Source organism: Balaenoptera ricei, chromosome 19 (assembly GCF_028023285.1).
Source record: "Balaenoptera ricei isolate mBalRic1 chromosome 19, mBalRic1.hap2, whole genome shotgun sequence".
NCBI lineage: Eukaryota > Metazoa > Chordata > Mammalia > Artiodactyla > Balaenopteridae > Balaenoptera > Balaenoptera ricei.
In genome coordinates this window covers 15,610,007-15,637,855 of record NC_082657.1, presented here as the reverse complement: position 1 = coordinate 15,637,855, position 27,849 = coordinate 15,610,007, and the positions used below count along the sequence as shown (strand labels likewise).

At 38.0% G+C, this 27,849-nt stretch overlaps 1 protein-coding gene across 12 annotated transcripts in view; it reads right to left on the bottom strand.

The window, feature by feature from the left end:
- Positions 1–5,198: 5,198 nt before the first annotated feature.
- ZNF568 (zinc finger protein 568) overlaps positions 5,199–27,849 on the bottom strand; it is a 40,519-nt gene continuing 17,868 nt past the window's right edge. For 11 of the 12 annotated variants that reach the window (XM_059906239.1, XM_059906240.1, XM_059906233.1 and 8 more), the window contains 3 exons: positions 12,302–12,428; positions 11,937–12,032; positions 5,199–8,021 (listed from right to left, as the gene is read on the bottom strand). In XM_059906239.1, coding sequence (XP_059762222.1) covers positions 6,436–8,021; positions 11,937–12,032; positions 12,302–12,428 — 1,809 coding nt within the window. In that variant the 3' untranslated portion in view covers positions 5,199–6,435. The remainder of the gene's footprint in view (positions 8,022–11,936; positions 12,033–12,301; positions 12,429–27,849) is intronic. The other variant, XM_059906244.1, reaches the window with a different exon arrangement.

Sequence of the window (27,849 nt, the reverse complement as noted above, 5' to 3'; positions counted from 1 at the left end):
ACTCTAACCAAATATTCCAGCAATCACACTCCTTGGTATTGATATTTACCCAAAAGAGATGAACACTTCTGTCTGCACAAAAACCTGCACACGGATGTTTACAGCAGCTTTATCCATACATGCCTAAGCCTGGAAGCAACCAAGATGTCCTTCAGCAGGTGAATGAATAAACTGTGGCATATCCAGACAATTCAGTGCTGAAAAGAAATAAGCTATTAAGCCATGAAAAGACATGGAGGAACTTTAAATGCATATTATTAAGTAAAAGAAGCCAATCTGAAAAGGCTACATATTATCTAATTCCAACTATATGGAAAAGGCAAAACTATGGAGACAAAAAGATCAGTGGTTGCCAAGGGTTGGGGTGAGGGAGGAATGAAGAGCAGAAAGGATTCTAAGAGCAGTGAAAATATTCTGTATGATACTATAATGGTGGATTTATGGGGATACTTTTGTCCAAACCCATAGAATGTACAACACCAAGAGTGAACCCTGATGTTAACTATGAACTTTGGGTGATTATGATGTGTCAATGTAGGTCCATCAATTGTAAAAAATGTACCACTCTGGTGGGGGATGTTGGTAATGGGGTGGCTAGGCATGTGTGGGGGCAGGGGGCATATGGGAAATCACTGTACCTTCCCTCAGTTTTCCTGTTAACTGAAAACTTCCCTTAAAAAAATCTTTAAAAAATAATAGCAATAATTGTGGGTTCCCAGAGTTGGGGGGGGGGAGTCATTGATTTTCAGTTTGTTCAGGTTTTATTTTTCTCCTTGTTGTAAGGATGGGAACAATGACTTCCAAGCTCCTTAAATGTCAGAGCTGAAACCAGAAATCCTGAATTTTTTAATCAGTATGAAAACTTTAATTTCCAAAAAAGTCATACATTTCACATCATTACCATTCACTTACTTGCATAATCATCAGTGCTGGATGTTATGTCTTTGTAATTTCCCAGCTGGCTCTGCAGCTATTTCTGTTCTTGTTACTAAGTGCTAGCCAGTAGAATGTGAAGGAAAGTAATGTCTCCAACTTTAGATACCTGTCCTTAAAGTAAACTGATGTGCCTCTCTGCCCCCTTTTCCACTTGGCTCCTTGGGATGTGAATATGATAGTGTGCCATCTTGGGCTGTGTGAATAAGGTCACCACCCTAGGAGTGTTGGAAAACAAGAAAGAGAAGTCGTACCAGTTCTGTATTACCTAACTTCAGACTATTAAAGTAAGGATAAAAAAAATCAGTTTTTAATTTTATTTTAAGGCACTGTTATTTGAGGTCTCTTACATTCTAAATCTGTATCTCAAAACATTAGCTTTAACAATAAAGGGACCTGAAATACTTTAAATCAAACCCACACCAATCCTGTGAATTATATGCCAGTGTTTTCCAGTAATTTCACTGTTGTTTTTAATGTCGTAAGTCAATTCTGCTATTCTGTTCCACTGTCAATATTTGTTCTATTTACTCACATTTTAACATTTTCTTTGCTCACTATTCTTGTTTCTCAACTCCTCTATCTAGGACCACTTATATTTTAAAATAGCATGCCAATACCTCTCCTCAGTTCCCCTCCCTTCACAACTTTTTAGTCCATTAACAATGAGTTTTTGAAGAGACCAGGGCAGATGTCAAAACAGCAGTTCTTAAAGAGTGGTTGGAGAATCCCTAGGGGTCCCTTAGGTCAAAATATTTTCATAGTAATTCCAAGACTTTATTTTCCTTTTTCACTTTCATTCTCTCATGAGTGTAGAGTCTCCCAGCCTATATAACATGTGACATTGCTACAGAATGAATGCAGATATGAGAAACCAGCTGTCTTCCATTAAACCATTAAAGGTATCTGAAAAATTATATAATGATGCCACTCTCATTATTTTTGTTCTGGAAAATAATTACTTTCATAAAATGTTATCATGTTAACATGTGATGAGTTTATTCATTTTAAAATGAATTTAAATTTTTTATTTCAGTTTGAGACTTGCTGTTGCAAAATGTCCACCTGTCTTAGGTCAGGTTCCCTGGGAAACAGAATCTGAGAGGAAGTAGATTGGGTGGAAGGTGAAGTTGATCTGTGATAGGGTTGCAATCTGTTGGGGAGATCTAGGACTGGATTGGCTCTTTGGACTTGCTCTAAATTGCCCTTGGGGAGGCAGTGTTAACCGTGCATGACCCAGCTCTCTTTGTGCAAGAGCAACCCCTATAGAGGAACTTAGCTGTGAGCTGTCAGCAGTCAAGATCCTCAGCAGCTGGCAGCACAATGAGGGGGGAATCTTGACAAGTCTAAGGCATAACTTACATTCTAGAGTTCCCTTAGTGATCAGGCTGAAACGATCCATGGCAGGACTACAGCTGAGATCACACCCTTAACTTCCTCTTTACCTCCTGCTTCTTCATGCCCTTACCATTCTTACTGGGAGAACTTCCTTAATAAACCACTTGCATAGGAATCCTCATCTTAAGGTCTGCTTCTGGCAGATACAAGGTAAAAGAATGTCCACAATAGAACTCGATTCCATCCTCCAATCTTTACCCCAAAATGTTTCTCCCTAGTCTGCTGCATTTTTAGCAAATGGCAACCATCCAGCTGTTGCTCTCCACAAAAATATAAGAGTTATCCTTTATCTCTCTTTTCCTCATCTTTCATATCAGCAAACTTCAAATTAAGTCTGAAACCTAGACTGGAAATTCTCCAGGCAGCAGTTCACATGCGTCCAAGTGGAGAGGGATTTATCGTAATTTGATTAATGATTTTTTTTCAGATGTTATCTCGGTCACTTATACCTTATTTCTGTTCCTTAGGACAGGGAAAAAACTTAGAGACCAGATCACTTTCTTGTTGACATATAGTCAGCAGAACAACCTTCCTAGACTTGAGATTCAGGTTTACTCTCAGGCACTTTATCTCACCCAATAAGCACAGCCACTCTTAGGGGGAGAGGCTAAAAGAGGCCCCTAAGATAGTCCTTATGGACTGCAGGTGAAATTTTAAAACTTTCTGTGGACTCCAAAGCTATGTAAAGGGGCAGAGGATTTAAATGAGATATGAGCCAAATAAAGAAACATGAAGAATTGGGAATTCCCTGGCAGTCCAGTGGTTAGGGCTCTGTGTCTCACTGCTGGGGAACTAAGATCCTGCAAGCTGTGTGGTGCGGCAAAAACCGAACAAACAAAAATAAAAATAAAAAACATGAAGAAGAAAATCAGGGGACTTCCCTGGTGGCACAGTGGTTAAGAATCCACCTGCCAATGGAGGGGACACAGGTTCGAGCCCCGGTCCGGGAAGATCCCACATGCTGTGGAGCAACTAAGCCTGTGTGCCAGAACTACTGAGCCTGTACTCTAGAGCCTGTGAGCCACAACTACTGAGCCCACGTGCCACAACTACTGAAGCCCGTGCGCCTAGAGCCCGTGCTCTGCAACAAGAGAACCACCGCAATAAGAAGCCTGTGCACTGCAACGAAGAGTAGCCCCTGCTTGCCCCAACTAGAGAAAGCTGGCATGCAGCAACAAAGACCCAACGCAGCCAAAAATAAAAATTAATTATTTTAAAAAAGAAGAAAATCAGAGTGAAAAATGACAGTTTATACCCAAAAAATAAGTTTTGCAACTAAAAATATACAGATCTTGTTATGTATATAACACATGAACTTTGAAAACTATTTTTAAAAAAAAGGAAGTCTACAAAAAAGTGTGCTGGCAAAATTGGACTCAGCACAAAAGCTATGAAAGAAGAGATTATGAAATTACAACACTCATTTAGATTTTAAGTTTTGGTAAATTACTGATTTTATAAAAATCAGCACCTGCTATTTACAATTATAAGTCACTGTCGGTCTTCAGAAATAGCTAATAAAAGTAAAACTGACATTATTCATGCTTGTACTTCATAAATTTAGTTTGAGAAAGATTTAGTTTTGTGAAATCAGCTTCAAAGTAAATGCGGCTGACATTCAAACATTCAAAGCTAAAGGTTCCTTTTGAACAACATCGCCAATCCTAATCACATTTTTAAAAAGGCACTAATGGTTTTCTGTATGTCAAGTAATACTGTAGAGGTGGTATAATTAAAAAAAAAATTACCTGAAGGGTTGATTCATGTATTGTTACAGAGAATGAGATCCTTTTAGCAAAACTCTTATTACTGCTCAGGGTCTTAGACCACCAATGCTTCCAACCAAAACTAGATAGGTACATAAAACAAGAGTTGTAGAAGAGTGAAGCAATTTTACATAATTGCTTATGGCCACCTCAAGAAAATAGAAGTCTTTCTTGGGATTGGTGGTCCAGTGGTTAAGAATCCTCCTTCCAATGCAGGGGACGTGGGTTCGGTTCGATCCCTAGTCGGGGAACTAAGATCCCACATGGCGCGCACTGCAACTACTGAGCATGCGCTCTAGAGCCTGAGTGCCACAACTAGAGAGCCCACGTGCCACAACTAGAAAGCCCGTGTGCTCTGGAGCCCGCTCACTGCAACAAAAGATCCCACATGCCTCAGTGAAGATCCTGCGTGCCGCAACTAAGACCTGACGCAGCCAAGTAAATAATTTAATTAATTAATTAAAATTTTAAAATGGCCTATAAAAGGCTTTCTTGTTTCAAAATATTGTAATAATTAACAATGATATTAATGCCTATGCTGGTTGTATGGAAACTTACAGTGCAAGACTAATATTGTAGAGTTAATTTCTCAGGAAAATCTTTTTTTCTCCACAATGACTCTAAGCATATTACTAACTTACTAACTTATTAGCTATGACTCCAACAAGTCAGTTGCCAAATAATGCAAGACACATTGAGAGAGTAGGGATCATTAGACCTTGGTGATGCCCTAAAATAGTAAATAAAATCACATTTGATTTGTCACACTGCCCTCTGATTTTCAAATTTTTAATAAATAATAATATACTTCCTTGAATCTAAGATATACTTGGTTGAAAATTGAGTTCTAAATTCAAAATGTGAAAATATGGGGAAAAAAAGCATCATGGGATTGATAAAACATGTTAACTTCATATTATATAGTAAACAGAACTATCACTTTTAATTACTACTTTTCTGGAAATATTTTTGACAAAATAGTTCAGCACCTGATAGGACACATGAATCCATTGTAACATTTTCTTCTCTGGGTATAGGCTTCCCCTAGCCCATAAATCCTGAGAAATAAGTACAAAAACACTATTAAGATAAGACATCCATATCACCATTGTGTATCATTAACTTTTAAAATTTATTTTATATGCTACCCATCTTTTTTTAAGGCATAAAAATTACAAGTAAAGCTAAAAGCCCCCTTTGACCAACACCCTCAATCCTAATCTCCTGCCAGAGACAACACTGTCAATAATTTGGTATGTGTCCTTTTTAATCCATTTAAAATAGTTTTACATACATATTTCAATAATAAAAACATAGTTCTATTCTTTGTGAATGATTTCACTCCAATTTACATGAATGTTATTATATGGTATGTTTCATCTGGATCTTGATTTTTTTTTCACTCAACGTTATTTTAGATAACAACCATGTTACACAATACAGACCAAGCTCATTGCTTTTAACTGCTGTATACCATTCCATTATTTGAATATATCACATTTTATTCATCCATTATCCCTTCAATATATATGTTGTTTTCAATTCAGATATATATATATATTTCTTATTCATATTTATGAATTTCTTTAGGATGTATATCCAGAAGTGGAATGGCAGGGTCCTTTTAAAAAATATTTCCCTGCCTCAAAGTCATAGACAATATCCTGTTATTTCCTTTCAAGAAGTTCAAAGTCTGGCTTTTCACATTTCAGTGTTCAAATCCTTTGGAATTCTTTTTCTTTATATGTTGTAAGGTTGTATGTAATTTTATTTTCCCCAATATAGAGATTCAAATACTCCAACTGTTTTTATTGACTAGGCTGTCATTCTTCTACTGATTCACGATGTCATGTCTAATATACAACAAGTTGGCATATACTCATTCATTTACTTCTAGGCATTCTATTCTGTAAAACCTTTTTATTTATCCATTAATGTTCTAATGCCACACACTATTATATGACCATAACTTCATAATACATGTAGTATATGGTAGAAGGTGTGTCCTCTCTGTTCTTATTCAATATTGTCTCAGCAATCCATAGACTTTTATTTCATATGGATTTTAGAAGCATTTGGTAAAAATCCTAGAAAATTCTTGTTAGATGTTTGGAACTATATTAGGTCCATAGATTAATTTGGGGAGAAAAGACATTTTATGATATTGGGTTTTTCCATCTACATCCGTGGTATTTCCCTCCATTTACTCAAGTCTTTTGCCCTTCAATAAAGATTTACAATTTTTTCATAAAGATCTTTTTCATTTTTTGAGACTATGCCAAGATATTTTAAAGTTAAGTAAAGCATGGATTGAATTTAAGAGAAGGTCTTTATTCATTTAGTATACTCGGCGTTTCTCACCTGTATGACCTCTCTTATGTATAGAAAGGGATGCTCTTTGAGAGAATGCTTTCCCACATTCATTACATTCAAAGGGTTTCTCACCAGTGTGAATTCTCATATGTATTATAAGTAATGAGCATTGAGAGAAGGCTTTTCCACATTTATTACATTCATACGGTTTCTCCCCTGTATGACTTCTAACGTGAAGAGTAAGGGATGAGATTCGAGAGAAGGCTTTACCACATTCATTACATTTAAACGGTTTCTCTCCAGTATGAATTTTTTCATGTTCAAGGAGATTTTGTCTCTGACTGAAAGCTTTTCCACATTGATTACAATGATAGGGTTTCTCTCCAGTATGAATTTTCTCATGTTCAGTGAGATTTGATTTCTGACTAAAGGCTTTCCCACATACTGCGCACGCATAGGGTTTTTCACCAGTATGAATTCTCTGGTGTCGGATGAGGTTTGACATCTGAATAAAAGCTTTCCCACATTCATTACATTCATAAGGTTTCTCTCCAGTATGAATTTTTTGATGTGTAATGAGATTTTCTTTCCGGCTAAAGGCTTTTCCACATTCATTACATTCATAGGGTTTCTCAGCTGTATGATTTCTCATATGTACAGTAAGGGATGAACTTTGAGAGAAGGCTTTCCCACATTCACTGCATACATAGGGTTTCTCACCTGTATGACTTCTCATATGTATAATAAATACTGAGCATTGAGAGAAGGCTTTTCCACATTTATTACATTTATAAGGTTTCTCCCCTGTGTGACTTCTCATATGTAGATTAACAGATGACATTCGAGAAAAAGCTCTACCACATTCATTACATGCATAAGGTTTCTCGCCAGTATGAATTTTCTCATGCTCAATAAGATTTTGCTTCTGGCTGAAGGCTTTTCCACATTCTTTACATTCATAGGGTTTTTCTCCAGTATGAATTCTCTCATGTTCAATGAGATTTGATTTCTGACTGAAGGCCTTCCAACAATCCTTACATGCATAAGGTTTTTCTCCGGTATGAATTCTCTGGTGTCTAATAAGGTTTGACATTTGAATGAAAGCTTTTCCACATTCATTACACTTATATGGTTTTTCCCCAGTATGAATTTTTTGATGTGTAATAAGATTTTCCTTCCTACTGAAAGCTTTTCCACATTCCTTACATTCATACGGTTTCTCTCCAGCATGAATTCTCTCATGTCTGATGAGGTCAAATTTATGATTAAAGTCTTGTCCACACTGATTACACTTAAAGGGGGTTACAACATGGGATGAGCAATGGTAAAATGGTTTCCCATACTTATTACACTCATAATTTTTCTCTCTTATACAGCCTTTCTCATAACTAAGTAAGTCTAAATTATGTTCAAAACCCTTATCAAATGAGTCATAATATTCATAGAAGTTTTGTCTTGAAGTAACAATGTCTGAGCCCAGAGGAAATACTTCTGCAACTTTTTTACATTCAATGACATTTTCCTTAATTAGAGTTTTCTTGGAGATGGATGTGACTTTCCTCACAAGTGTTTCCTGCTGCTCCTTGATCTGTTCACCATCTTCCCAAACTTCTAAAATGGAGGACCAAAAATTATAACTTTTGAATTTTTCTCCTACTGCATTATTGATAACATTTCAGAAATTTGCCAAAGTGGGGTTGATCTTTGATATTGGCTCTAGTCTCCCAATATGAAAGAAATCCAAAGTGCAAATGTCCCTAGTTTCTAAGATTTGAGAAGTTAACGCCTATAGATAATATTATGGAGAGAAAACTGCCATTAATAGGCCCAACCTGCTTTGATTGATTTACAAAACATACTTATACAATGCAGATATCAGTAAAATGAATAGAATAATTAAGATGAAAGGGCAAACACATAAATGACTGGATAGCAAGTCAAATGACTAGAGGATAAAATTAACACTTGTGGTTAAACAAAACAGATCGAATGTATATGTTTATTTCTCCCACTTCTTAAAATTCCATTGAAATGACAGTAAAAGAATAAAGATTCAGGGCTTCCCTGGTGGTGCAGTGGTTGGGAGTCTGCCTGCCAATGCAGGGGACATGGGTTCGAGCCCTGGTCTGGGAGGATCCCACATGCCGCGGAGCAACTGGGCCCGTGAGCCACAATTGCTGAGCCTGCGCGTCTGGAGCCTGTGCTCCGCAACGAGAGAGGCCGCGATGATGAGAGGCCCGCGCACCGCGATGAAGAGTGGCCCCCACTTGCCGCAACTGGGGAAAGACCTTGCACAGAGGCGAAGACCCAACACAGCCATAAATAAATAAATAAATAATTAAAAAAAAAAAAGAATAAAGATTCAAACCCATAAGAACAAAGGAAATAGGAGTAAAAAGAAGGGTAAACAAGACATTTCAACAAAATAATGGAAGGCAAAAGGGTAAGAAAACCGTCAACTGATAGCTTAGCTAAGAAATTCAAGTTTTGTGCTACGAAGATGCAAATGTCCAACAACAAAGTGATTTGACAACAGAACACTAGAAAAGCTCAAAAATTGGAGGATTTAGGTACTTAAAAGGCAGGGATAAGAGTGGGGCTGAAAAACAGAGGATTAATTTAAAGTCTGTAGTTATATACTGATTTGAAGGCATGAACACATCTATATCATGAAGGTACATAAAGGAAAAAGGAGTCTATATGTAATTTAGAACTATTTTGGATAATGCTCAGTGAGGGCTGGAGAAAAGGAGTCATGTAAAACACAGTTCATAAAGGAATAAGAAAAAATAAACAGGAACTGAGGAGAAATCAGAATTCTTTAGAGAAAAGAAGACATTTCCAGGAAGGGTGATCCACAGGATCAAATATAGAAGAGGAATTCCTGTTTCAATATGGTGGAATTAAACATCTCTGTGTCCTCTCCTCTCTGCAAACATGAAGAAGAAACAGAAAAGAAAATATATCCTCAATAAAACTAAAAGACAGTTAAACTCCAATTCCAGAGTATAAGGAAGACCAGAGGGTAGACTGAACCAGGTAGGGAAGAAACTGAGACACTGGCTGTTCTTTCTTATCTTAGACAGAAAGCATGGTGAACAGAGTTCTCCAAAACAGAAGGCACACCCTGTGGACAGAATGAATGAGTCATTTTTTACAACAATGGAATCCAGATGTGTTAAGACTGCATGGTGGCAGGAACATAATGGTCTTCTACTGGCCCTGTCAAATGGTAGGGAAGGCAGAGCTAAACAAGGAGATGCAAATAGCCATTATTCTTGTATAAGCGGGATGTTGGCATAGGAGGGTAGAAGAGATACTGAGTGCTAGAGGAAGCATGCAATTAATAATCTCTGATTCAGAAGAAGTAAAGGGCAAACCAACTCTTAACACCAAACCTTGTATGACACAGGAAGCCAATACGAGCAACAGAGGCTTCCTTCTAGCTCAAGAGTATTTTTCTAGACAATCTCCAGCACTCTCCTTCTGTAAATAGTGGGTCCAGCAGGAAATAACCTTATTCAAAGATGAGGAATGATAGTTATAAAAGGAACCAGTATTCAGATCTATACCACACTACAAGAATCAAAAAACATGAATATACAAGCTTACAGGAAAAACTGATATTGACTGATCAATAAGCCTCATAAAGCTCTAAAGCTTTCAAGAAAAACAAACCTATGGGCATCCAGGCAAATAAATCAAGTCACCTATGAGGGAAAACAATCAGACTTCAGATTTCTCCAAGCAACAATTCAAAGCCAAGAGGCAGCAGAGGACTATCTAAAGTCTTCAGGGAACTGTCTACAAAACCTCTAGGAAAGACAGTATGGCTCAAGAATTTTATATACAGCCAACTCTCAACTAAATATAAAGGTTTTAAAAAAAAGATATTTGCTTGTTTGCAAAACCTTAGGGACTCCAGTTCCCACTAAATTATAAGCTCCATGAGCCCATGCCCAGAATAGTATTTTATGTATATTGTTATGACTATAAATGTGGTTTCCTTTTCGTTATATCTTTTACTCGGTTGTTGAAGTATACATGAAAACTATTGATTTTTATTTGTTAATTTGATACCCTACCATATCACTGGATTCTCTTACTATTTGTTGCAGTTGATTCTCTTGTGTTTTAAGGGATATAATCTTCTAATCTATAAATAAAGATGGTTTTATAGGGTCCTTTCCAATTCTTCTAGTACTGATTTTTTTCTCTTGTCTATTACTTAGGTATAAACTTAGTAAGAAATTTACAAAAGGTATAAAGGAAACCTTGGAAAGCATTCCTGCAGGACACAAAAATAGATAGATCTGAACAAAGACAGAGAACATGTTCTTGGCTAGAAAACCTCGACATTATAAAGATGTCGGTGCTCCGAAAGTTAATTTATACTTCTAACACATGCCCAATAAAAAATCCAGCAGGTTTTTCTCTGGAAAGAGACAGTTGAATCTAAAATACTTATGGTGAAATAAACAATCAAGAATAGCCAGCACAGGGCTTCTGTGGTGGTGCAGTGGTTAAGAATCCACCTGCCAATGCAGGGGACACAGGTTTGAGCCCTGGTCCAGGAAGATCCCACATGCTGCAGAGCAACTAAGCCCATGTGCCACAACTACTGAGCCTGTGCTCTAGAGCCCACAAGCCATAACTACTGAGACTCTGTGCCACGACCACTGAAGCCCATGTGCCTAGAGCCCATGCTCTGCAACAAGAGAAGCAAGTGCAATGAGAAGCCCGTGCACCACAATGAAGAGCAGCCCCTGCTCGCCGCAACTAGAGAAAGCCCACGCGCAGCAACGAAGACCCAACGCAGCCAAAAATAAGTAAATAAAATTAAAAAAAAAAAAAAAAAGAATAGCCAGCACAACTCTGAAAAAAGAAGTGTACTCAACTGGGAAAAGAAAGGGACTGAGTGTCAAGGGTAAGAGACAGACTTACTTTTCAATGTTATCTTTTGGACTGTTTATATTTTTTAACTAAGTGTGCATATATTATATTTCAAAAAAATTAAAGGAATGAAAGGTGTGAATAAGCAGGAAGGAGGTAACAATTTGTAAGCCAGAAACTTTTAAACCTATGTGGGATTGTGAGAGTTGTGAAGTACAATGGAAAGTGTGAGTATTGTTACAAAACAAATCTGAGGCTTTTCAAAATAGAAAGAAAAGGAATCTAACTCTGAAACAAATATGTTTTTAAAATACTGTACATCCACAAAATATTGAATGCATAAGAAAAAACTCTATGAACACAAAGGAAAGAGCGAGCTTAAGGATCATAGAGAGGGACACTAATCTTGAAAGTAATGCTGTAAAGGAACTAGGGAAGTTTTGGTACCTAAAATTTGAAAAAAGGAAGATAGCTCCAATACAGTATTTGGAAGTGTCACCATAATCCAAGGCATTCATACCTTTTGTCACTCTAGAAGACTTAAGCGAATCTTGGAAAATGTGAAATGCTATCAACCCCCTGAACAACTGTCATGTGTCTTTCTCATTCAGACCTGCACTTTCACTTATTCACCTGGACAGGGCCTCCCAAGCATTTCTTCTTCTACCACCCATGGTTCTTCTTCCTGCTCCAACCTGAAGATCACATCTGGTTTGGTGACTTGGCAGCCTATGATGAGAGACAACAAAGGACTTGGGTATTAATGTTGGAGACAACCATCCAGATCTTGGGTTGATTCCTGGGGACTTGAGGGCCTATAAAAGATGAGGATGGAGGAACTTCCACAGTGAGACAAAGTAATTAGCCTTTACCCTAAAGACAAGCACATACAATCAAATGAAGAAAGGGAAGGCTAGTTAAAGACATCTGGCAAGTTGAAGTCTTCACACATTTCAGATAGAAAAGAATTCTGTGTAAAATTGCAAAGCTACCCTTACCCACTGTGACTAGGTTGCTATAGTTCTCCAGCATCACATCACGGTACAAGTCCCTCTGAGCAGGTTTCATTTGCTGCCATTCCTCCTGGGTGAGGTCCACAGCCACATCCTTAAATGTTACTGTTTCCTGTAAAAAGACAATTTGAAGTCATCAAAACTAAACACTGTGGTCAAAACATGTAAGAACCCAATTAGCTAGTATCCAGGGATCAGATAACATATATCAGGTTTGCATATTTATTTAATTTTGTATTTATACTATAGGGGAAAATATACCATAATAGAAATATCCTGTAGAATTATGTTAATTATTGCATCAGCAAACTGATGAATTCATCATCTATTATTCAGGAAGCTGGAAATAGTGGTCACTGATTTATACTAGGCTGTGACAGAGATGACATAGATATGATACATAGGTAACTGGCTCAGAACCTGTCCAAGCAATTGTGTGATCTAGTAAGAAAGAGGATATGGAAATAGTGGGGAAGGAAGAGATATAAGGCTGGAGGAAGGAGGAGAGGTATGAAAATTTGAACATGCAAAATTTGATATTTCTATAGGACTTCCAGATGGAAATGCCCACTATGCAATTGGAGGTATGAAGAAAGGAGATGAGAATTTGTTAGCCATCAACCGAAAATTGGGAGCTGAATCCATGGCAGAAGGATATGAGTGGTTGTAAAGAACATATATGGTAGATTGGTTCAAGATGGCAGAGTAGAAGGACGTGTGCTCACTCCCTCTTGCGAGAGCACCAGAATCACAACTAACTGCTGAACAATCATCGACAGGAAGACACTGGAACACACCAAAAAAGATGCCCCACATCCAAAGACAAAGGAGAAGCTGCAATGAGACGGTAGGAGGGGCACAATCACAATAAAATCAAATCCTATAACCGCTGGGTGGGTGACTCACAAACTGGAGAACAATTATACCACCCACTGGAGTGAGGGTTCTGAGTCCCATGTCATGCTTCCCAACCTGTGGGTCTGGCAACGGGAGGGGGAATTCACAGAGAAGCAGACTTTGAAGGCTGCAGGATTTGATTGCAGGACATAGACAGGACTGGGGGAAACAGAGACTCCACTCCTGGAGAGCACACACAAACCAGTGTGCACATCAGGACCCAGGGGGAAGGATCAGTGACCCCATAGGAGAACCAGACCTACCTGCTAGTGTTGGAGGGTATCCTGCAGAGGCAGGGGGTGGCTGTGGCTCACCGTAGGGACAAGGACACTGGCAGCAGAAGATCTGGGAAGTACTCCTTGGCAGGAGCCCTCCTGGAGTCTGCCATTAGCCCCACCAAAGAACATGTAGCCTCCAGTGTTGGGTCACCTCAGGCCAACAACCAACAGGGAGGGAACTCAGCCCTACCTATCAGCAGACAAGTGGATTAAAGTTTTACTGAGCTCTGCCCCCCAGAGCAACACCAGCTCTACCCACTACCAGTCTCTCCCATCAGGAAGCTTACACAAGCCTCTTATACAGACTCACCCACCAGAGGGCAGACAGCAGAAGCAAAAAGAACTACAATCCTGCAGCCTGTGGAACGAAAACCACATTCACAGAAAGATAGACAAAATGAAAAGGCACAGGACTATGTACCAGACGAAGGAACAAGATAAAACACCAGAAAAACAACTAAATGAAGTGGAGATAGGCAATCTTCCATAAAAAGAATTCAGAATAATGATAATGAAGATGATCCAAGACCTCAGAAAAAGAATGGAGGTAAAGATGGAGAAGAGGCAGGAAATGTTTAACAAAGACCTAGAAGAATTAAAGAACAAATAAACAGAGATGAACAATACAATAGCTGAAAAGAAAATACACTAGAAGGAATCAATAGCAGAATAACTGAGGCAGAAGAACGGATAAGTGAACTGGAAGAAAGAATGGTGGAATTCACTGCCGCAGAACAGAATAAAGAAAAAAGAATGAAATGGATTATTACTCAGCCATATAAAGGAACAAAATTGAGTTATCTGTAGTGAGGTGGATGGACCTAGAATCTGTCATACAGAGTGAAGTAAGTCAGAAAGAGAAAAACAAATACTGTATGCTAAGGCATACATACGGAATTTTAAAAAGTGGTACTGATGAACATAGTGGCAGGTCAGGAAAAAAGACGCAGACGTAGAGAATGGACTTGAGGGCATGGCGGGGAGGGAAAGCTGGGATGAAGTGAGAGAGTAGCACTGACATATATACACTACCAAATGTAAAATGGATGGCTAGTGGGAAGCAGCTGCATAGCACAAGGAGATCAGCTCGGTGCTTTGTGACGACCTAGAGGGATGGGATAGGGAGGGTGGAAGGGAGGCTCAAGAGGGAGGGGATATGGGGATATATGTATACATATAGCTGATTCAGTTTGTTATACAGCAGAAACTAACACAACATTGTAAAGCATTTATACTCCAATAAAGATGTGGGAAAAAAAAGAAAAAAAGGAATGAAAAGAAATGAAGACAGCCTGAGAGACCTCTGGGACAACATTAAACGCAACAACATGCGCATTATAGGGGTCCCAGAAGGAGAAGAGAGAGAGAAAGGACCCAAGAAAATATTTGAAGGGATTATAGTCGAAAACTTCCCTAACATGGGAAAGGAAATAGCCACCCAAGTCCAGGAAGTGCAGAGTCCCAGGCAGGATAAATCCAAGGAGAAACACACCAAGACACAATAGTAATTAAGTTGACAAAAATTAAAGACAAAGAAAACTTATTGAAAGCAGCAAAGGAAAAATGACAAATAACATACAAGGGAACTCCCATAAGGTTAACAGCTGATTTTTCAGCAGAAACTCTGCAAGCCAGAAGGCAGTGACACGATATACTTAAAGTGATAAAAGGGAAGAATCTACAACCAAGATTACTCTACCCAGCAAGGATCTCATTCAGATTCGACGGAGAAATCAAAAGCTTTACAGACAAGCAAAAGCTAAGAGAATTCAGCACCACCAAACCAGCTCTACAACAAATGCTAAAGGAACTTCTGTAAGTGGGAATCACAAGAGAAGAAAAGGACCTACAAAAACAAACTCATAACAATTAAGAAAATGGTAATAGGAACATACGTATCGATAATTACCTTAAACGTGAATGGATTAAATGCTCCAACCAAAAGACACAGGCTCGTTGAATGGATACAAAAACAAGACCCATATATATGCTGTCTACAAGAGACCCACTTCAGACCTAAGGACACATACAGACTGAAAGTGAGGGGATGGAAAAGGATATTCCATGCAAATAGGAATCAAAAGAAAGTTGGAGTAGCAATACTCATATCAGATAAAATAGACCTTAAAGAATGTTACAAGAAACAAGGAAGGACATTACATAATGATCAAGGGAGCAATCCAAGAAGAAGATATAACAATTATAAATATATATGCACCCAACATAGGAGCAACTAAATACATAAGGCAAATGCTAACAGCCATAAAAGAGGAAATCAACAGTGACACAATAATAGTGGGAGACTTTAACACCTCACTTACACCAATGGACAGATCATCCAGACAGAAAATTAATAAGGAAACACAAGCTTTAAATGACACAATAGACCAGATAGATTTAATTGATATTTATAGGACATTCCATCCGAAAGCAGCAGATTACACTTTCTTCTCAAGTGCATATGGAACATTCTCCAGGATACATCACATCTTAGGTCACAAATCAAGCCTCGGCAAATTTAAGAAAATTGAAATCATATCAAGCATCTTTTCCGACCACAACGCTATGAGATCAGAAAATAATTACAAGGAAAAAAGGAAAAAACACAAACACATGAAAGCTAAACAATACGTTACTAAATAACTAAGAGATCACTGAAGAAATCAAAGAGGAAATCAAAAAATACCTAGAGACAAAATGACAATGACTACACGATGATCCAAAACCTATAGAATGCAGTGAAAGTAGTTCTAAGAGGGAAGTTTATAGCAATAGAATCCTACCTCAAGAAACAAAAAAAATCTCAAATAAACAATCTAACCTTACACCTAAAGGAACCAGAGAAAGAAGAACAAACAAAACCCAAAGTTAGTCGAAGGAAAGAAATCATAAAGATCAGAGCAGAAATAAATGAAATAGAAACAAAACAATAGCAAAGCTCAATAAAACGAAAAGCTGGTTCTTTGAGAAGATAAACAAAATTGATAACTTTTAGCCAGACTCATCAAGAAAAAGAAAGAGCAGACTCAAATCAATAAAGTTAGAAATGAAAAAGGAGAAGTTACAATACAGAAATACAAAGCATCATAAGAGACTACGACAAGCAACTCTGTGCCAATAAAATGGACAACATGAGCAATGGACAAATTCTTAGAAAGGTGTAACCTTCCAGGACTGAACCAGGAAGAAATAAAAAAATATGAACAGACTGATCACAAGGAAGGAAATTGAAACTGTGATTAAAAATCTCCCAACAAACAAAAGTGCAGGATCAGATGGCTTCACAGGTGAATTCTATCAAACATTCAGAGAAGAGCTAACACCCATCCTTCTCAAACTCTTCCAAAACATTGCAGAGGAAGGAACACTCCCAAACTCATTCTACAAGACCACCATCACTCTGATACCAAAACCAGACAAAGATACTACAAAAAAAGAAAATTACAGATCAATATAACTGAAGAAAATAGATGCAAAAATCCTCAACAAAATGCCAGCAAACAGAATCCAACAGCACATTAAAAGGATAATACACCATGATCAAGTGGGTTTTATCCCAGGGATGCAAGGATTCTTCAATATACGCAAATCAATCAATGTGATACACCATATTAACAAACTGAAGAATAAAAACCATATGATCATTTCAATAGATGCAGAAAAAGCTTCTGACAAAATTCAACACCCATTTATGATTAAAACTGTCCAGAAAGTGGGCATAGAGGGAACCTACCTCAACATAATAAAGGCCATATACGACAAACCCACAGCAAAAATCATTCTCAATGGTGAAAAACTAAAAACATTTCCTCTAAGATCAGGAACAAGACAAGGATGTCCACTCTTGCCACTATAATTCAATACAGTTTTGGAAGTCCTAGCCATGGCAATCAGAGAAGAAAAAGAAATAAAAGGAATACAAATTGGAAAAGAAATAAAACTGTCACTGTTTACAAGTGACATGATACTATACATAGAGAATCCTAAAGATGCCACCAGAAAACTACTAGAGCTAATCAATGAATCTGGTAAAGTTGCAGCATACAAAATTAAAGCACAGAAATGTCTTGCATTCATATACACTAACAACGAAAGATCAGAAAGAGAAATTTAGGAAACAATCCCATTCACCATTGCAACAAAAAGAATAAAATACCTGGAATAAACCTACCTAAGGAGATAAAAGACCTGTACTCAGAAAACCATAAGACACTGATGAAAGAAATCAAAGATGACACAAACAGATGGAGAGATATACCATGTTCTTGGATTGGAAGAATCAATATTGTGAAAATGACTATACTACCCAAAGCAATCTACAGATTCAATACAATACCTATCAAACTACCAATGGCATTTTTTACAGAACTAGAACAAAAAATCTTAAAATTTGTATGGAGACACAAAAGACCCTGAATAGCCAAAGCAATCTTGAGGGAAAAAAACGGAGCCAGAGGAATCAGACTCCCTGACTTCAGGCTATACTACAGAGCTACAGTAATCAAGACAATATGGTATTGGCACAAAAACAGAAATATAGACCAATGGAACAGGATAGAAATCCCAGAGATAAACTGATGCACCTATGGTCAACTAATCTATGACAAAGGAGGCAAGGATATACAATGGAGAAAAGACAGCCTCTTCAATAAGTGGTGCTGGGAAAACTGGACAGTTACATGTAAAAGAATGAAATTAGAACACTCCCTAAAGCCATATACAAAAATAAACTCAAAATGGATTAAAGACCTAAATGTAAGACCGGACACTATAAAACGCTTAGAGGAAAACATAGGAAGAACACACTTTGACATAAATCGCAGTAAGATCTTTTTTGACCTACCTCCTAGAGTAATGGAAATGAAAACGAAAATAAACAAATGGGACCTAATGAAACTTCAAAGCTTTTGCACAGCAAAGGAAACTACAAACAAGACGAAAAGACAACCCTCAGAATGGGAGAAAATATTTGCAAAAGAATCAATGGACAAAGGACTAATCTCCAAAATATATAAACAGCTCATGCAGCTCAATATTAAAAAAACAAACAACCCAATCCAAAAATGGGCAGAAGACCTAAATAGACATTTCTCCAAAGAAGACATACAGATGGCCAAGAGGCACCTGAAAAGCTGCTCAACATCACTAATTATTACAGAAATGCAAATCAAAACTACAATGAGGTATCACCTCACACCAGTCAGAATGGCCATCATCAAAAAATCTACAAACAATAAATGCTGGAGAGGTTGTGGAGAAAAGGGAACCCTCTTGCACTGTTGGTGGGAATGTAAATTGATACAGCCACTATGGAGAACAGTATGGAGGTTCCTTAAAAAACTAAAAATAGAATTAACATATGACCCAGCAATCCCACTACTGGGCATATACCCAGAGAAAACCATAATTCAAAAAGACACATGCACCCCAATGTTCACTGCAGCACTATTTACAATAGCCAGGTCATGGAAGCAACCTAAATGCCCATCAACAGACGAATGGATAAAGAAGATGTGGTACATATATACAAAGGAATATTACTCAGCCATAAAAAGGAACAAAATTGGGTTTTGTAGCGACGTGGATGGACCTAGAGACTGTCATACAGAGTGAAGTAAGTCAGAAAAACAAATATCGTATATAAATGATTATATGTGGAATCTAGAAAAATGGTACAGATGAAGCAGTTTGCAAGGCAGGAATAGAGACACAGATGTAGAGAACAAATGTATGGACACCAAGGGGGGAAAGCGGGGGCAGGGTAGTGTTGGTGGCGGTGGGATTAATTGAGAGATTGGGATTGACATATATACATTAATATGTATAAAAGAGATAACTAATAAGAACCTGCTGTATTAAAAAATAATAAAATAAAATTAAAAAAAAAAAAAGAACATACATGGTAGGTAAAGGGCCAAGGTCAGAATCAACCGTTAAGCATTAAAGAAAGGGTCTTAGGTTTTTGTTTCTTGCTTATATTTACAGTCGTGGGATGAGAATCAAAACTATGAGAGTGGTGTGACAGAAACTAAAAAACAAATGATAAATTTTTAGAAAAGAATGTTACTTGATCACAAAAACCAACTCTTCCTCTCCATTTAAAAACTTCAGTATCCAAATATGGAAAAATCTTTACCTGCAAAGGCTCTAAAAAAGAAATATATATCCCATATTTGGGAGAATATTCAAGAAATAGTATAAATAAGATAGAAAAATGGGAAATATAAATGCAAATTACTAAAAGCTGAATCACAATTAATGTGTCTCGGAAACTATCTCTAGGATCATTACTACCATCAATATCATCATCACTGTCATCTATTGAGTACTTATATGCCAAGCATTGTTAGAATTTCTTTAGATATATTAACTTCCAAAATTCCCCTAATAAGGTTATGAAGTAGGTACTGTTATTATCCATTTGAAAGGTAAGGAAACCAGTGCTAAGAGTTAACTTTCCTAGGGTCATAAAGCTACTATGTGGTAGAGCTGAAATTCCAGCCCAAGCAGTGTAGCTGCAGAGCCCATGTTTTTATCCATCATATTATACTTCTCCAAGTCAGCAGGAAGTCTCAGAATCCCACAAATATTCACCAATTCAAGATAGACAATTGGAAACACAAGAACTCTTGCACTCAAAATTCACTTTCTTGCTGAGGTTGAAAGCATGTGAAATCACCAATGATGGGAAACCGTAGGATAAATATCATGACAAAAAAATCAAAAGCCAATGACAATGGAACATCACCCTGACTTGAAGAAGCATAATGAAGTCTGATGAAGCAGTGAGGAGGAAGACTGAAGACAAAACCAGATGTAGAAAACTGGCCTCTGGTGTAATGGTTTCACTAATCACTATGTGAACAAAAGCCAATATAAAATACTTTTGCTGTTACTATCCAATATTGTATTAACCAAATTAGTCAAATGCACTTACAAAAACTAGCATTTAGATTTTACATGAAGACTGAGGGAATCATTAAAATAACTTTGGAGCAAATACTTGCTATGTATGACTTTGTAAATGTAGAAACAAATTAATTTTATACTTTAGAAAAACACAAAATATGCTAGAAAAATAATAAAAATACAATTATCCACTTGGGATTTAAAAAGAACACATAGAAGATGGCAGTGTGGGAAGACATGGAGTTAGCATCCCCCCACAACTAGGGCGCCTGCCTGCCACTGGTGGGGCACTCTGGCGCCCAAGGAGATGGGAGGGACCCCAAAGTGAACCGGTAGGACATAGGGGGACTGAGGGGGGAGAGGAGAAGTGAAGGCCAGACAGGATCAGCACCCCTGAAGCAGGGGAGATCAGGAGAGGAAGGCGGGAGGGACTCTCTGGGAAGAGCGGGAGAGGAGCAGAGGGAGATTGCCCCGCCCACTCAGCCCGGGGAGCCTGCTGAGCTCCCAGGCGGATCCCCTGCCCTCCAAAGCCCCCTCCAGGTCACGTGGGTCCTTGGGGGCATAGGAAGGAGGCCAAGGGGAGAACCAGAGAGGCAGGCAGGAGGGGCCCTCTGGGAGGAGCAGGAGAGGAGCAGAAGGGCGACTGCCCTACCCACTCGGGTACGGGGAGCCTGCTGAGTTTGCAGGCAGATCCCCTGCCCTCCAAACCCCCCTCTAGTCTGCGTGGGTCCTTGGGGGCATAGGAGAGAGGCCGGGGAGATCATGAGAGGCAGGCAGGAGGGGCCTTCCCAGACCAGAGGAGCAGGAGAGGAAGGAGTTCATTTGCCCCACCCACTCGAGCCCAGGAAGCCTCCTGGGCTCCCAGGTGAGGTCCGCTGCCCTCTGAGACCAGGGTTGGGGGACATGCCTGGGCCTCTTCTGTTTCTTGAGCCTAAGCCTCACCCCCCACAGCCCCCAGGGCCTTTTCCAGGCCTGTGGGTCCTGAGCAGTGGCGCCGCCCACCACCCAAACCTTGCCCTTGCTTAGGCCCTGCCCGCCACAGCCAAGTCCTTTCCCCCCCTCCTTTTTCTTTTTTCTTTTCCCTCCTCTTTTTTATTATTGTGGTACAGATGTACCTTCCAGTTGTTGATACATCTATATTTTAAATTTTATATTCTTCCTAACACATCTGTTAGTTTCCCAGTCTAATTTTATTTTTTACTTTGTTATTGTTCTTTTTTTTTTTTTTTTGCCACCCCAGGTGGCTTGCAAGATCTTGGTTCACGAGCATGGGGTCAGGCTGTAGCTCCTGCAGTGGGAGCTCTGAGTCCGAACCACTGGACTAACAGAGAACCTCAGACCCCAGGGAATACTCAACACAGTGAGGTCTCATGGAGTTCCTCATCTCAGCAACAAGACACAGCTCTATCCAATAGCCTACAAACTCCAGTGTTGGAAGCCTCAGGCCAAACAACCAGTAAGACAGGAACACAATCCCACTCATAAAAAAGAAAAAAAAAAAGAGACAGCAAAAAAATATGTCACAGATGAAGGAGCAAGGTAAAAACCTACAAGACCAAATAAATGAAGAGGAAATAGGCCATCTACCTGAAAAAGAATTCAGAGTAATGAGAGTAAAGATGATCCAGAATCTCGGAAATAGAATGGAGGCATGGATTGAGAAAATACAAGAAATGTTTAACAAAGCTCTAGAAGAACTAAAGAACAAACAGAGACGAACAACACAATAACTGAAGTGAAAAATACACTAGAAGGAATCAATAACAGAATAACTAAGGCAGAAGAACGAATAAGTGAACTGGAAGACAAAATGGTGGAAATAACTGCCGAGGAGCAGAATAAAGAAAGAAGAATGAAAAGAATTGAAGACAATCTCAGAGACCTCTGGGACAACAATAAACACACCAAAATTCGAATTATAGGGGTCGCAGAAGAAGAAGAGAAAAAGAAAGGGTCTGAGAAAATATCTGAAGAGATTATAGTTGAAAACTTCCCTCACATGGGAAAGGAAATAGTCACCCAAGTCCAGGAAGCACAGAGAGTCCCATACGGGATAAACCCTAGGAAAAACACACCAAGACACATGTTAATCAAACTAACAAAAATGAAATTCAAAGAAAAAATATTAAAAGCAGCAAGGGAAAAACAAAAAATAACATACAAAGGAATCCCCATAAGGTTATCAGCTGATTTTTCGGCGGAAACTCTGCAGGCCAGAAGGGAATGGCAGGATATACTTAACGTGATGAAAGAGAAAAACCTACAACAAAGATTACTCTACCCAGCAAGGATCTCATTCAGATTCGATGGAGAAATCAAAAGCTTTTTAGACAAGCAAAAGCTAAGAGAATTCAGCACCACCAAACCAGGTTTACAACAAATGCTAAAGAAACTTCTCTAAGTGGGAAACACAAGAGAAGAAAAAGACCGACAAAAAAAACCCCAAAACAATTAAGAAAATGGTAATAGGAACATACATATCGATAACAACCTTGAATGTAAACGGACTACATGACCTAACCAAAAGACACAGACTGGCTGAATGGATACAAAAACAAGACCCATACATATGCTGTCTACAAAAGACCCACTTCAGACCTAGGGATACATACAGACTGAAAGTGAAGGGATGGAAAAAGATACTCCATGCAAATGGACATCAAAAGAAAGCTGGAGTAGCAGTACTCATATCAGATAAAATAGACTTTAAAATAAAGACTGTTACAAGAGATAAGGAGGGACACTACATAATGATCAAAGGATCAATCCAAGAGGAAGATATAACAATTATAAATGTTTATGCACCCAACATAGGAGCACCTCAATAAATAATGCAAATGCTAACAACTATGAAAGGAGAAATTGACAATAACACAGTAATAGCAGGGGACTTTAATACCCCACTTACACCAATGGACAGATCATCCAAACAGAAAATAAATAAGAAAACACAAGCTTTAAATGACACAACCGACCAGATAGATCTAACCGATATTCATAGAACATTCCACCCAAAAGTAGCAGGATACACTTCCTTCTCAAGTGCACATGGAACATTCTCCAGGATAGATCACATCTTGGGTCACAAATCAAGCCTCGGAAAATTTAAGAAAATTGAAATCGTATCAAGCATCTTTTCTGACCACAACACTATGAGACTGGAAATCAATTACAGAAAAAAAAACTGTAAAAAACACAAATACATGGAGGCTAAACAGTGTACTACTAAATAACCAAGAGATCACTGAAGAAATCAAAGAAAAAATTAAAAAATACATAGAAATAAATGACAATGAAAACATGGCAACCCAAAACCTATGGGACGCAGCAAAAGCAGTTCTAAGAGAGAAGTTTATAGCAATACAATCTCGCCTCAAGAAACAAGAAAAATCTCAAGTAAACAATCTAACCCTACACTTAAAATAACTAGAGAAAGAAGAACAAACAAAACCCAAAGTCAGTAGAAGGAAAGAAATCATAAAGATCAGAGCAGAAATAAATGAAATAGAAATGAAGAAAATAGCAAAGATCAATAAAACTAAAAGCTGGTTCTTTGAGAAGATAAACAAAATTGATAAACCCGTAGCCAGACTCATCAAGAAAAAAAGGAAGAGGACGCAAATCAATAAAATTGGAAATGAAAAAGGAGAAATCACAACCGAAACTGCAGAAATACAAAGGATTATAAGAGACTACTACAAACAACCATATGCCAATAAAATGGACAACCACGAAGAAATGGACAAATTCTTGGAAAGGTGCAATTTTCCAAGACTGAACCAGGAAGAATTAGAAAATATAAACAGACCTATCACAAGTAATGAAATTGAAACCGTAATTAAAAATCTTCCAACAAACAAAAGTCCAGGACCAGATGGCTTCACAGGCAAATTCTATCAAACATTTACAGAAGGGCTAACACCTACCCTTCTCAAACTCTTCCAAATATGGCAGAGGGAGGAACACTCCCAAATTCATTCTACAAAGCCACCATCACCCTGATACCAAAACCAGAAAAAGATATCACAAAAAAAGAAAATTATAGACCAATATCACTGATGAACATAGAGGCAAAAATCCTCAACAAAATATTAGCAAACAGAATCCAACAGCACATTAAAAGGACCATATGCCATGATCAAGTGGGATTTATCCCAGGGATGTAAGGATTCTTCAATATACATAAATCAATCAATGTGATACACCACATTAACAAATTAAGGAATAAAAACCATATGATCATCTCAATAGATGCAGAAAAAGCTTTTGACAAAATTCAACACCCATTTATGATAAAAACTCTCCAGAGAGTGGGCATAGAGGGAACCTACCTCAACATAATAAAGGCCATATATGACAAACCCACAGCAAGCATCACACTCAATGGTGAAAAACTGAAAGCATTTCCACTAAGATCAGGAACAAGACAAGGATGTCCACTCTCGCCACTCTTATTCAACATAGTTTTGGAAGTCCTATCCACAGCAATCAGAGAAGAAAAAGAAATGAAAGAAATACAAACTGGAAAAGAAGAAGTAAAACTGTCACTGTTTGCCGATGACATGATACTATACATAGAAAATCCTAAAGATGCCACCAGAAAACTACTAGAACTAATCAATGAATTTGGTAAGGATGCAGGATACAAAATTAATGCACAGAAATCTCTGGCATTCCTATACACCAACAATGAAAAATCAGAAAGAGGAATTAAGGAAAAATTCCATTCACGATTGCAACAAAAGAATAAAACACCTAGGAATAAACCTGCCTAAGGAGGTGAAAGATTTGTATTCAGAAAACCATAAGACACTGATGAAAGAAATCAAAGATGACATAAACAGATGGAGAAATATACCATGTTCTTGGATTAGAAGAATCAATATTGTGAAAAGACTATACTACCCAAAACAATCTACAGATTCAATGCAAGCCCTATCAAAATACCAGTGACATTCCTCAAAGAATTAGAACAAAAAATTTTACTATTTACAATAGCCAGGACATGGAAGCAACCTAAATGTCCATCAACAGACGAATGGATAAAGAAGATGTGGCACATATATACAATGGAATATTACTCAGCCATAAAAAGGAACTAAACTGAGTTATTTGTAGTGAGGTGGATGGACCTAGAGTCTGTCATACAGAGTGAAGTAAGTCAGAAAGAGAAAAACAAATACTGTATGCTAACACATATATGGAATCTAAAAAAAAAAAAAAAGGTTCTCATGAACCTAGGGGCAGGACAGGAATAAAGATTCAGACGTAGAGAATGGACTTGAGGACATGGGGAGGGGGAAGGGTAAGCTGGGATGAAGTGAGAGAGTAGCATGGACATATACACACTACCAAATGTAAAACAGACAGCTAGTGGGAAGCAGTGGCATAGCACAGGGAGATCAGCTCAGTGCTCTGTGACCACCTAGAGGGGTGGGATAGGGAGGGTGGGAGGGAGGGAGGCGCAAGAGGGAGGGGATATGGGGATATATGTATACATATAGCTGATTCACTTTGTTATACAGCAGAAACTAACACACCATTGTAAAGCAATTATACTCCAATAAAGATGTTAACAAATAAATTAATTAATTAAATTAAATACATGAGGAGTGCCTTTTCTAATGTAAAAAAAAAAAGACATGAGACATGGAGAAGAGAAAGGAAAATGACAGACATAATTTAGTGTCAACATTAGTGGTAAATGGATTTAACAATCAAAAAGGCAGAGACTGTCAGACTGGATAGAAAAACAAGATCAAACTATATGCTGTCTATAGGAGACATACTTTAGGTTCAAACGTAAAAATAAGTTGAAATAAATTGACGGGAAAAGATATATCATGCAAAGAATAACCATAAAAATGCTGGAGTGAATATACTAATATTAGACAAAACAGACTTTAATACAAAAACTGGGGACTTCCCTGGTGGTCCAGTGGTTAAGAATCCACCTTCCAATGCAGGGGACACGGGTTCGATCCCTGGTCAGGGAACTAAGATCCCACATGCTGCGGGGCAAATGAGCCTGCATGCCACAACTACTGAGCCTGCGCACCACAACTAGAGAGCCCATATGCCTCAACTAGAGCCCATGTGCCACAACAACAGAGTCCACGTGCTCTGGAGCCTGCGCGCCGCAACAAAGAGCCCATGTGCCGCAACTAAGAACTGACACAGCCAAATAAATAAATAAATATTTTAAAAAGGAAATCAATAAAATAGAGAACAGAAAAATAATAGAAAGAATCAATAAGACCAAAAATTGGTTCCTTGAAAAGATCAACAAAATTGACAAACCTTTAAGTTGACTGACCAAGAAAAAGAGAGAATGCTCAAAGCATTAAACTCAGGAATGAAAGAGGAGACATTACTACTAACCTTACAGGATTAAAAAGGATTATAGTGGAATATTATGAAAAACAGTATGGTAACAAATTAGATGATTTAGATGAAATGGACAAATTCCTAGAAAGACACAAAGTAATGAAACTGCACAAGGACAGAAAAAAAGAAAATCTGAATAACCCTGTATCAAGTAAAGAGATTCAATTAGTAATCAAAAAACTACCCACAAAAAAAAGCTCAGGGCTAGATGGCTTCACTGGTAAATTCTACCAAACACCAAAGAACAGTTAATACCAATACTTCACAAAATCTCCCAAAATAGAAGAGGAGTGAACACTCCTTCTATGAGGCCAGTATTACCCTGATATACCAGACACAGACAAAAAAAAAAAAAAAAAAAGAAAACTACAGATCACTATCTTTTATTAATACAGAGGTAAAAATCCTCAACAAAATGTTAACTAATTTAATCTAACAATATATAAAAAGGGAACACAGATGTTTATAACAGCTTTAATTCATAATTGTCAACACCTGGAAGCAATCAAGACGTCCCTTAGTAGGTGAATGGATAAATAAATTGTGGTACATCCAGATAAAGGAATATTACTCAATGCTAAAAAGAAATGTGCTATCAAACCAGGAAAACACATGGAGGAACCTTAAATGCATATAACTAAGTGAAAGAAGCTGACTTGAAAAGGCTATATACAGTATGATTCCACTATATGACATTCTGGAAAAGGCAAAACTACAGAGACAGTAATAAGATTAGTGGATACCAGGGGCTGGAGGAGAGGAGAGCAATGACTAGACAGAGCAGAGAGGATTTTTAGGTCAGTGAAAATACTCTGTATGATACTATAATGACAGACACATGTATATACATTTGTCCAAATCCATAGATTATACAACACCAAGAGTGAGCCTGCATGTAAACTATTAGACTTTGGGTGATTATGATGTGTCAGTATCGGTCCATCAATTATAACAATGTACCACTCTGATGGGGGATGCTGATAATGGGGGAGGCTATGCATGTGTGGGGGCAAAGGGTATATGGGGAATTCCTGTACCTTCCTCTCAACTTTGCCATGAACC